Raw genomic sequence first — 12,651 nt, forward strand, 5'->3', positions numbered from 1 at the left:
AGATTGTGAGTCGAGCGCCTTATCCACCTGGCTATGCCGGGCTCGAGATGGTGTGGGGAAACTTGTTTCTGATAAATTTACTGGTAGAAAATGATGTGGTTCTAGGTATGTGTGATATATAAAAAATTAAAAAAACATGGCACTGTGGCTCTGTTTGTTTTAAAACAAAACTCTGCACGTGGACCATTTGTGCTGTGCTCACTCAAGGGATCGAAGCCCGAATTTTCTCATTAGAAACTCTCAGGCTTTACCGCTGAATTTATCGCTTTCAAACCTTCAGTGACATCTATTTATTCGCCATTGTACATTAGCCTTCAGTTACATTCGTTAATTCCAGGTCGTTAAGTAACCTTTATAGATGTCCGTTAATTAAAAGTTATTAAGTAGCCTCCATTGACATCCGATAACTCATTATCTTTAAAGAGCTTTTAATGAAGTATTTTTTTTTGTCATTGACGCGAAAGAATATTATAAATCTTTTTTTTATTTCTCAGTTGGTCATGTTGGAAGTGTCTTAACATAAATCATTTGTGTTATGTCACATGAAATGACTTGAAAAACTGTTTCAACGCGTATTGTTTTCAAATATATGATAGCAAATTATAGTGTGTCAGATTTATCATTTATTGTTAGACAATGAAAAGTATATTTTGTACTGAGTCATCATACTGAGAAATGTGTTTTCTGTTGTTTACTACAAAACACACTGATAACTTTGTTTATTTTTCCTTTATTTTTAGAATTTCCAACGCCAACGAGGGAGAGTCATAATGATCCCTACCTGTGAAAGATGAAGTTGGTAATGGCGACTTTGGGTCATGTTTCACACCACCTATAACTGATGAAAACGAGGGTAAAGATGATGGTCTTTGAGTATAAGGACTATCTTTCAAAGATAGAGTTGGTAATGATGACTTTTGATCACGTATACTCCAGGAAGATGAGCCTAAACATAATTCTTTTGGCTCTTGTTCTAACAAGTCTCCTGCCTCCCAGGAAGACGAGGTGGACATGAGTGGCTTATAAATACCTTTCATTGAGTGAATGTATTTCCACTGTGTATAATCTGAAACCAAGTTCCGTCTTCTCAAACCAAACTTGTTTTGTTCATATGATCCCAAACTGTTCGTGGTGTGGCACATTGTGGATGGCAGACCTCGTATGTACAAAGTAAGGATGGGGTCATCATCATTCTTTTTATCAATGTTAGGTGTTGAAGATGATAAAGTCGCCTCATCATTCGCCGCCAAAGTCACATTCATGGTTGATTTCGAAAACTCTTTCCTAAGATCAACAGAACTTCCAAGACTGCCAACAATTCCTTGAATGCTAGACGTAAGAGTAGCTCGAAATTTCTCAGCATTCTTTTCTTTTTGAGTTCTCTTAATCTTGGTATCATTTATTGCTACGAAATCACTGATCTCAGATGTCTTGGATTCTGTTTCAAAGGTTGTTCTTATTTTGTTAAACGCATTATTATTACTACCCAAATCGGAAAATTCAGTTTCAGCGAGTGGATTTTGAGAAGTTGCTAGGTGACTGGACCTTAATGAAGTGGATGCAGTGACATCAGCATCATTTGAGTGTGAAGACTCAACCTCAGTAAGTGGATATTGAGTAACTGGTAGGTCACTGGATTTTAAAGTAGTGGAATCAGCATAATCCAAATCTGAAAAGTCAGTTTCAGCAAGCGAAATGTGAGAATATGGTAGGTTACTGGCTCTTAAAGAGCTGGACGAAGGACGAAAATTCCAAAACTGACGATTTCCAAAGTGTAGAGCAATTGGAGGTGTATTCCAAGGGCAAGGTGATAATGGCTTAAAGCACGAGCACGATATCATTAAACTTGGTGCAGAGCGAGATAATCTTTCACAATAATCTCGCATGTAAAGAGTTAATATTACTTCACCAAAAGTCTTTCCACCAAGCTGTGGCAAGTGTAACTCCCCAGAGTTTTCCCAGTTTGAAGAATATTCCATACATGATTCCCCGTGTGACAAGACTAAAGTTGGCGTTGAGCGGTAATTGGGATGTAAGGAAGAACCTATAGTTGTACAGTATTCTTGGTCTTCGCTACAGACATGAAAATCTTTATTCAGTCCAGAGTCAACAGATGCAGAGAAAATGTTCCTAGGAACACTGTTACGATTATTAGAAGAGTTAGGATCACGCGATCTTTGAATAGGCATCACTTCTGATAGTTGATTACGTGCCTGAATATTTGAGTGTGTTCTTTTTCCAGTGTTAGTGTAGGATGAACATGATGGCGTTTGTACAATGAAACTTGGAGTTCCTCGTGAGATTTGCCCTTTGTGCTTCAAAACTGCATAGCATATTTTACCTCCGACAGTAGAAGAAATGTGTGATGAGGTCTTTAAAGAAGTAGAATCCAATAGTGAATCATGCTGGACAAGAGTAGATGTCACTTCTGATAGTTCTTTCACGGACGTATCAGTATCAGATGGTTTTCCTGGTGGGCATACGGTTACCTGTGATGAGTGTGCAATAGGTGTGGGGGTCAATGTTGACGCCTGATCAATGACATGGGAAAATTTTGTTGACAAAGCCTGTGATGAACTGACTGTTAATTGCTGTAAGGCAAAAATGGGAAGTGTTTTTGACCGAAGATTTGAAGAGACAAATTGAAGTGATAACTTTCCTGTGGGTGTGGAAGGCGACATTTGACGAATGGTGCTAGAGGTCAGTTTTGATACTCCTTGAAATGGTTTAGAGAACTGACACGACGATTCCCTTGTTCCAAATTTGGTCTCCTTTTCTTCAAAAGTGTACAACTGATGACTGGGTGATCGTAAGATGTCTGTTTTTATTCCAGGTTTGTTTTTATTTATTCTTGCAGGCAAGCTGGTTTTGGAACAAGAAACAACCGGAGATGATTTTGTTATAAAGTAAAATTTTAATGTGTCATCAAAGTCTGTATTGCGAGACATTCTGGCGCTGTTATCTGGATCACCATAAACCATTTCTCCAGTTTGTTTATTCAGAACATCTGAAGATGAAACGTTCATTTCTGTAGTGCACAACGTCCCAATCTGTGTCTCTGATGGACAGTCATCGTGGACAGAACGATTTGCTGAAAGATAAAACTACCGATATGTCTTCTTTTTTCATAGGCCTCACCTGTTGTTAGACTTTCTTGAAGATCAGTAGAATTAACTTGGTTACGATCCAATCGATCTCGGGAGGTAGTAACGAATTTAGACCGTGTTATACTCTTGGACGAATTTTGTAAAATATCATCAAGGGATTGGGTAATAAGATAATCTTTCCTGTCCAGAATCTTCCATGACTTAAGTTCTGATTCATTCTTACTTGGGATAGAAGAAAATTCCAAATTGTCGAGATTATTTTTTTGTGGTATGTCACTATGACGTTCATCATTAAATACTGTGGTTGACTGACTCAAAATTGACGACGTTTTATTTTTAGAGTTACAAGAAAATCTGTCCTCGAAATTAATGTTCCTTTCCAAGAAAGCTTGTCTTTCGTATGATGATTTCTGGTCTAGTTTCATCAATTTATCTTCCTTAAAAGAATTAGACGCTAATAATAACGACTTTTGATCTTGTCCATTTAAATAAGTTCCGTCATCGGGAAACGAAGTTGTTAAGGTTGGGTTTGGATCATGTTTCACTTCATCTTCAACTGATGAAAACGAAGATAAAGGCTTCTGATCTTGTTTATAAGAACTACCTGTGAAAGATGGAGCTGGTAATGGCGACTTTGGATCATGTTTCACACCACCTCTAACTGATGAAAACGAGGATAAAAATTTCTTTTCTTGTTTATAAGAACTACCTGTGAAAGATGAAGTTGGTAATGGCGACTTTGGATCATGTTTCACACCACCTCTAACTGATGAAAACGAAGATAAAGGCTTCTGATCTTGTGCATAAGAAAACACTTACCAGAATCATCTTTAAAATGCTCTTCTATTTATACTCTAAGACAACCAAAAGAGTCAATCTTAGACAACACTTACCAGAATCATCCTTAAAATGCTCTTCTACAAGCCCTTCCTTTTCTCCTGTTATACTAATATTCCGCACGAATTTCTTCAGTGTTCTAATCAAAGTATTTTCTTTCCTGTCTTTTGACGTCTTCGTGGTTTGTTTGGTCATTTCTGGTTGTGATCTCATGGAACTTGAACATATTACATCATCTGGTTTCTCTACGCAATGCTCAAACAGAGTTTCTGTTGTAGTTTTTCTGTCAACAATCGGAGAACTTTCCGACTGTTTGGTAACACATGTAGTTCTTTTCAGAATTCCATCATCTATAATTTCTTGGTAATTTTGCATTTCCTTTTTTCTTTTAATGACTTCCTTGACGACAGTGGTGGTCATCTGTCTGGTAGTAACACAACTTCGTGAACCAAGCCTGGGTTCACCTATAGAAAACTACAAGAGTAAGCCACGGATATAAAAAAACCTGTATATTGTTTTAATTCTGCGTTTTTAGTAATCATATATTTAACACGCTGAATACAAAATATAGAAGTGGGATATACTGACAAAAATGATACTATAGATATTTTTCACATTTTCACAAGTTCCAAAACGCATCTTAAGTACGTGTACTTTAAATATTATCTAATTTACATGAAATGTAAATAAAACTCACTGTTTCGTGTGCTAGTTCAAAACACGGGAATATGTTGAAGCAGCACTAACGACTTGAAACACCAAATTCAACTCAATATACTATAAATAATGATTAATTTAACAAACAATTTAAAAATAAACATTTTCCTCTATACTTCAGTTATTTTTCAACAATTTTGAACTAAGCCTATTAATATTATATTGTCAATTATATTCGTAACAGGAGGGTCAGCGAAAGTACACGTATTTAAGTCGCTAAAATCCGGAGTTCGAGTCTCCGCGGTGGACAGAGTTCAGATACCCATTGTGTAGCTTTGCGCTAAAACAACAACAACAACAACAATTTATATTCTAAGACAACCACAAGAGCCAATATACGATAACACTTACCAGAATCATCTTTAAAATGCTCTTCTATTTAAATTCTAAGACAACCACAAGAGCCAATCTTAGACAATACTTAGCAGAATCGTCCTTATATTACTCTTTTATTTATATTCTAAGACAACCACAAGAGCCAATCTATGACAACACTTACCAGAATCATCTTTAAAATGCTCTTCTATTTAAATTCTAAGACAACCACAAGAGCCAATCTTAGACAAAAAAAACATTGATATTTTTAGTTTATAATAAAGTCTGATGAAAAACTCTTCTGTCAAATTCCTAGCAATATATACATATTGAAAAGAAGTTTAGATATATACAAACTATATAGTGATAACTAAAATACTGTGAGAATGATAACCTCAGAGAGGACTCCCAATGGATTAGCTGTAAGTTTAAGAATTTCAATCACAGGGGTATAATGGCTGTTAAAATACTTCTTATGACTCAAACAATTTTCTCACAGGGGTATAATGGCTGTTAAAATACTTCTTATGACTCAAACAATTTTCTCACAGGGGTATAATGGCTGTTAAAATACTTCTCATGATTCAAAATTTTTTATCACAGGGGTGTAATGGCTGTTAAAATACTTCTCATGACTCAGACAATTTTCTCACAGGGGCATGATGGCTGTTAAAATACTTCTCATGACTCAAACAATTTTCTCACAGGGGTATAATGGCTGTTAAAATACTTCTCATGACTCAAACAATTTTCTCACAGGGGTATGATGGCTGTTAAAATACTTCTCATGACTCAAACAATTTTCTCACAGGGGCAATGATGGTTGTTAAAACGCTTTTCAGGACTTATACACCATTCCAGCTTATTTTTAATGATCAGTTCAATTCGCAATTGTTTCACTGGTAAAAAACAATTTAACTAAAAACCTTAGAACACAAGTATACAAAGAAGATGGTTACAAGCGTCTGTAGTTAAACTGGTATTTTAGTAAGATTGAAGGCTTATAACTTCCTCTTCCGGGATGACTGTGGTATTTGTATTAAAGAAGAGAGATAAGAATAAAAATTAGAGCAGTAGGGAACTATTTTTTATTTTATAAACAATATAACAACAAAGATATTTAAGGCAAGAAGTTGAACATTGATATTACAAAATAAGATCCATTGTTTATATCCATTTACATACATATATCTATCTATATATATAAACATAACATTTATGTTTGATAATATACATTTTATGGTCGTTAGGGAAAGAAAGACTGGCTTTTCAAAGGCACAACGTCTAGATTGTTCTTCATTTTTCTTCTTTGTAACTCATTAGGTCATTTCAGTACGTAACTCTCTGAGATGCCACGGGAGGGCGCTCTTGTCGTTTCGTCTATAGTTATAGTTCTTGAGTAAGTTACTACACGCTGGACTCGTAGTGACAAGGGCTCGTCTTGTTTAGTCGAGGGACTTGGCTGTTTGTGGTTAATAAATGAACAAAGATCTAATCAGTATTAATAATCTTTTTTATATTTTTATTACAAATGATAGTTATAAGTGGTTGAATGATTTACCTAACTAAAATTTTACAACACATAGAAACAAACAATAACTGCCGTTGTTCAAGAAAATTAATTATGTATATAGGGCCTAGACCACTACTATTATCTGTCGCATCCCAGCCAGTCTTATGAAGCCTGGTATTGAACGAAAGGCCTCGTCGGCACTGAATATGACAGATGTAGTTGGGTTGACATAATATAATACATTTTCATTTGCTTTCACGCATGGATTCTTAGAATAGACATTGAAAGTCAGATAGCTTACGCTTCATTATCTGTCGTTAGGATAGGTATTCAGTAAGCAAGAGTGAAATGTAAACGTTACGTAATAAAAGGATGTTTATATTTAAATATTCTGCTTGCCGTTCTATCTAAACACTCGTTAAGTTGTTGAAATTATCACTGGTTAAAACCCCATACCTCTACACATCATGAACTCAAAGAAATCTTCAAGTGTTTATAGGACGGCTGAGGAACAGATGTTACACTGTGAAAGCGCCACCTACTTTTATTGAAACGTTCTGTTTATTTATTTAGTTTTGGAAATAAAGAGGGTTACACATACATACGTATTTGTAAAGATTGTAAACGTGTTTATTTCAAAATTAAATCATACAGCATTATAAGACTTACCCGAAGTATATCAATCTGTAAAGAGTCACAATTAATTATTATAAAATTAAAAAGCATAAAATATGTATTAAAATAATCATGACTTCCGTGGGACGGATATCCTGCAAAACTAAGACGATAGCTAAGTAACAACGATACATTTAAAAAAGCCACTACCCTCTACACAAACAATGTATAATATCCAGGGTAGAACAACGGCCTCTAGTGGACACTCTTAACATTAAATTTGAAATTTTAATCTAAAGTTCTATGGAAGTTTTTATCTGTTTATTGTTTATTTGTAATTAAGCACAAAGCTACACAATGGGCTATCTGTGCTCTGCCCACCACGGGTATCGAAACCCAGATTCTAGCGTTGTAATTCCGCAGACATACCGCTGTGCCACTGGGGGGGGGGGCAGTTTTTATCTACTGTTGTTTTACTGAAACCTACCGGTTATTTTCTTAATCTTTGGATGGGATATTGGCACTGAAATTCTATAAATAATTTTGAAGTAGTCCCTCCCTGTCCCTTAAGATATTTCATGAATATTTGCACCTGTATAAATTTACGAACACTTAAGCTTCATTTTACTACAATGTGCAAATATCTTATTTCCAAATCTTTAGTTTCAATTTATAAACTACCGTGTGTTTTTATACATACCAATGTTTCTGGTTTATTTTGGTAATAACTTGTTATAGAATTATACAACGATAACATCTAGATATATTTTTGTTGTTATTTAAAAAAGTTTCCGTGAAATTTGGGAAGCAAAAATAAGAGAAAATTATGACATATATAAAAATATTATTTTAAAATTTGTCTTTGCCTATTAAATGGTGTACTATAAAAATGTCCCCTGGTGGCTCAGTTGTAAGTCTCTGGACTAATGATACTAAAAATTGGGTTTAGATAACCGTGGTAGACACAGTGCAAATAGCCCGTTGTGTAGCCTTTCGCCTAACAAAAACAACACAAAGACACTATAATAAATAAACTTAGTATTCCAAAAATAGTTTACTCTTGAAGTCTAAGTTCAAGGGATGTCCAGTTCAATCTACACTTTGATCAATGTGTATTATTGGTGTATACTATTTCGGAGAATTCTACTCCTCATCAGTATTCCTGAACACAAGTTAACCAAAGATGAGCTGGACCTATAACACAGTGAAAAGTATCAAACATATTGTTGGTGTGAACGTGCTTTATAATCACTATGAGAAAAACCTATACACTATTTATTATATCTGGTATTGTGCAGCTATATAATGTTTTTACACGCACAGATTATAAAAATACGGAAAGCTTTTACCTTGGCGCCATCTCTTGTCGAGAAACCGCACTTGGCCTTCGTAAAGGTCTGGTGAAGTGGCCACAATTTGAAAGTGATGGCATGGAAACAGAGTGGAACTTGGGACAGAATTGACAGCTCTGATTGTCATCGGCTTGCACTTCCTGAAACTCAGTGTCTGGGGTGTTAATTATGGACTCGGGTTTAGGATTCCTGGCACCAACTGAACCCATTAATACTTCTTCATCAGGTCTGATCATACTCGAAGGTTCTTGAGATTTCCCAAAAGAACAGGAGAAATATCAGCGAATAGTCGAACTTCTAAGCAATTTTAGATTAAACCATACAAACAGCAGGAGAATGGTATACAAGTACAAACAGCGAGTGCTTTTTACCTTCGTATTAATACTTCAGATTTGTTTTCCCTCCAAACTTTAAAACGATAGCTTGAAAGGAAATATTATGTAGTCTTACACTGTCATGTGTGTTCGATTTGAGACTGTAGTTGTTTTTTAGCGCAGAGTTACACTATAGCTCTGTCCACTGTGGGGAAATGAACCCTGGATTTTAGCGAGGCGAGCGTCCTTAACCACCACGACATTACCAGGCCCAGGAAGAGAGGTTACGTAAGGCCCAGGAAGACAGGTTACGTAAGGCCCAGGAGGACAGGTTACGTAAGGCCCAGGAGGACAGGTTACGTAAGGCCCAGGAGGACAGGTTATATACGAACTTTAATATGTGGTTCTGCCAGAAGCAAACATTGAGCCTTAATATAATTTTTATCTCGAGAAAGAAGTCGTTTTGTGTATTCACTATATTAAGCAGGAGAGGAGCCACAACATTAGATATGATAAAATATATTTGAATGACAACATAACTTTGTTCACCATAAAGTTCATCTAGCGTTAATTTGAAAACCCAGTAGTAATTAGAGTTAGGCTTAGCTAATGTAGCTTACTAAAGGTGAATAAAGAAGATAGTTTATTAGAGCAATCATTTACATTTATTATTAAACAAAAAAGAAACTAATAAAATTTACTTCGTTCACTGTAAAGTTATTCTAGCTTTAATGTAAAAGCCTAATAGCCCACCAGACGTCACTAGAGTTAGACTTACCTGATGTAGCTTACTAAAGGTGAATGAAAAATATAGTTTATTAAAACAATCATTAATATTTATTATAAAATACTTCTTATGACTCAAACAATTTTCTCACAGGGGTATAATGGCTGTTAAAATACTTCTTATGACTCAAACAATTTTCTCGTGTGTGTATATTTTGAAGGACTTGTATGTGTGTGTGTGTGTGTGTATATATATATATATTTAAAAGGGGTTGAGTACGTCGTATTTTTGGATACCACACATATTTTTATCTGTTACCAGAAGCTGCACTTAAGATTACCACGGATGGTATTCGACTTATCGTAGGTCTCTTTCTGAATGAACTCGGGCCCCAAGTTGATCCATAATATTTTGTTGCTTTGTTATTAAGTACAAAGGATATACCCATCTTGGAAATTCTAATTTTCGATCTGTACATATCTTTATGACCTGAGTATACGAATATTTTGCATCGTTACATGAAAACGCACTCCGCACTTTGAGACCTTGGGTGCACTATAAGAGTGACAGTCAGCTCCTATATTCGGTCAGACGATAGTTAGCGGTGGGTGCTGTTGATTAACTGCCTTCTCTACAGTCTATCATTTCGAAATTAGGGATGGCTATATGCAGATAATTCTTGCGTAGCTTTTCAAGAACTTCTGATACAAATAAAAAAGAATATTTAATTGCAAACTCAACCCCGAGCTCGAACCAAAAACTGGTAACGCTGCAAAAACATTCAAACAACGAAAACTTGAAGTCATTAATATGTGCTTAAAGAAACGAACATATGCCAGTAGCCATACTTACTAGTGATGCTATGTCATATTAATTTCGTCCCCCTGACGGCTCAACAGTAAACTTCACGACATATAACGCATTAATTTGGTGCTTGATAACCAGGATAGACGAAGTAACATAGTTCATTGTGTAGCTTTGTGCTAAAACAAACATACTATTTTAAATTAATTTTCATATTCTTATTTAAATGGATATTTCAAGACATCGTGAATATAAAAAATCACATTACGGTAGGTATTACTCGAATCGGTTGTTTATTGCTAAATATTTATGAAGAAATAAGCTTTATCTTAAAACACGTTCTTCTATCTATACATATAACTTATCCTACTAAAAAGCCTCTACCCTCTAGTGGCTCAGCAGTAAGTTTGACGGCTTATAACGCTAGAAACCAGGTTTTGATACTGGCGGAGGGCACAGCACAGATAGCCCATTGTATAACTTTTGTGATTACAGCAAGTGTTTGTTGTTTCAAACGAAATAGTTTCTTCCCTTTTTTATATAATAATAGATATAAATGTTCAAATGAGTGCTTTAATAAATTGTCTTCTCCATCCACCTCCAGTAAACTACACGAGCTAAGCCTAATTCTAGTTACGTCTGGTGGGTTACTAAGTTTTCACAATAAAGCTAGAATAACTTCACAATGAACGAAGTAAATGTTATTAGTTTCTTCCATTCATTTGTTTAATAATAAATATTAATGATTGTTTTAATAAACTACCTTTTTCAGTCACCTTTAGTAAGCTACATTAGCTAAGCCTAATTCTAGTAACGTCTGGTGGGCTACTAGGTTTTCACATTAAAGCTAGAATAACGTTACAGTGAACAGAAATAACGTTACAGTAAATTTTATTAGTCTCTTCCATTTATTTTGTTTAATAATATATATTAATGTTCTAATGAGTGCTTTGATAAATTCTCTTCGTCATATACCCCCAGTAAACTATATTAGCTAAGCCTAACTTTAGTGACGTTTGGTGGGTAACTGATAGAATTGTTGAAACGTAATATTATTATATCACCCTTAAACTGAACGTCAGTTTTAGGATAAATGTTAAAGATTATATATATATCCTTTTTTACAATCTACATTAAAATTCTACCAATGGCCGCGCCTATTACCTACTTTTAAAAAACCCCATTAAAGATTTATCATACGCTATTAGGGTGTGGTTCCATGAGTCACGATTAAATCACTCGATTCAGCTGTCAGATGTTCCTTGCTCATTTAACTTCGCATGTCCTACTTATGATGTGTTTATATATAAAGACTAATTACCGACATTATAAACATCTAGTTTCTACATCTATTGTCCGTAAAGAAAAAAAGAGAAACTCGTAAGTCTGTATTCCTGTTTGCTCATTTACACGATATTTCAGGCCTAGAAATATCGATTACGTTAATCAAAGAGTATTTATATATATTTTAAAATAACACTTATTGTTGTTGTTTTTTGTAAGTGCAAAGCTACACAATGGGCTATGTGCTCCCTGTACACCGCGGGGACTCGAACCTCAGACTTTAGCATTTTAAGTTCGTAGACGTACAAGGTAAACTTTAAAAAAAATAGTACGGTGCTATTGTGCTTTTTAGAATTATAAGTATTCGATCCTGTAGCTTTTATTATTGTTTCGGAATGTTCTCGCAAAGCTACACACATAGGACTACTTGCGCATAGCCGTTCCTAATTGTGAGCTGAAAGGCAAGATTTCCGTATGGAAACCGGTAAACAGTACCCACCACCACCTGTTTAACTATATATATTTGATATAAAACTATCGTATGTTGTATTTGTCTGAAATGAAACCACTCTACTTTAGTTAATTGACAACATTGTATTATTAGCTTTATTGAACGCTCACTGGAGCTTTTTACCTGATTCGTGTAATAATGATCACCTTACGTCTCTTCCAGTCAATTTCATAGGCTTTCGGCATCCTCACCACTATACAAGAACACGTTAGTTAGATAGTTTTTTTTTTAAATCTCATACCAAGCTACTCGGGGGTTATCTGCGCTAACCGTCCTTAAAATTGAAATGATAGACTAGGGGGGAAACACCTCGTCAACACCACCCACCAACAAATTCTTGGGTTACTCTTTTACCAACGAAAAGTGGGTTGAGTGTCTCATTATAAACGTCACTACGGTCGAAAGGGCTAGCTGGCATGATTGGTAACGGAATTTGTATCCGCAGCTTGCGGGCCTGGCATGGCCAGGTGGATAAGGCGCTCGACTCACAATCTGAGGGTCGCGGGTTCGAATCCGCATACCACCAAACATGCTCGCCCTTTCAGCCGTGGGGGC

The 12,651-nt window shown here is 35.5% G+C and overlaps 1 protein-coding gene and 1 long non-coding RNA gene across 2 annotated transcripts in view; both read right to left on the reverse strand.

Annotated features, from left to right (window-relative positions):
- Window positions 1-719: 719 nt before the first annotated feature.
- The window catches only part of LOC111089047, a 14,963-nt gene continuing 3,031 nt past the window's right edge, over window positions 720-12,651 (reverse strand). Inside the window, exon 2 of the mRNA XM_022400724.1 lies at window positions 720-3,091. Within this exon, the coding sequence (XP_022256432.1) occupies window positions 720-3,091 (2,372 nt within the window). The remainder of the gene's footprint in view (window positions 3,092-12,651) is intronic.
- Window positions 6,092-12,379, reverse strand: LOC111089046. Its single transcript, XR_002613404.1, has 4 exons — window positions 12,367-12,379; window positions 9,816-9,821; window positions 8,454-8,703; window positions 6,092-6,438 (listed from the first exon to the last, which is right to left on the reverse strand). It is a non-coding gene; the product is annotated as an uncharacterized LOC111089046 (long non-coding RNA).

Source organism: Limulus polyphemus, unplaced genomic scaffold (genome assembly GCF_000517525.1).
Source record: "Limulus polyphemus unplaced genomic scaffold, Limulus_polyphemus-2.1.2 Scaffold5098, whole genome shotgun sequence".
NCBI classification, from domain to species: domain Eukaryota; kingdom Metazoa; phylum Arthropoda; class Merostomata; order Xiphosura; family Limulidae; genus Limulus; species Limulus polyphemus.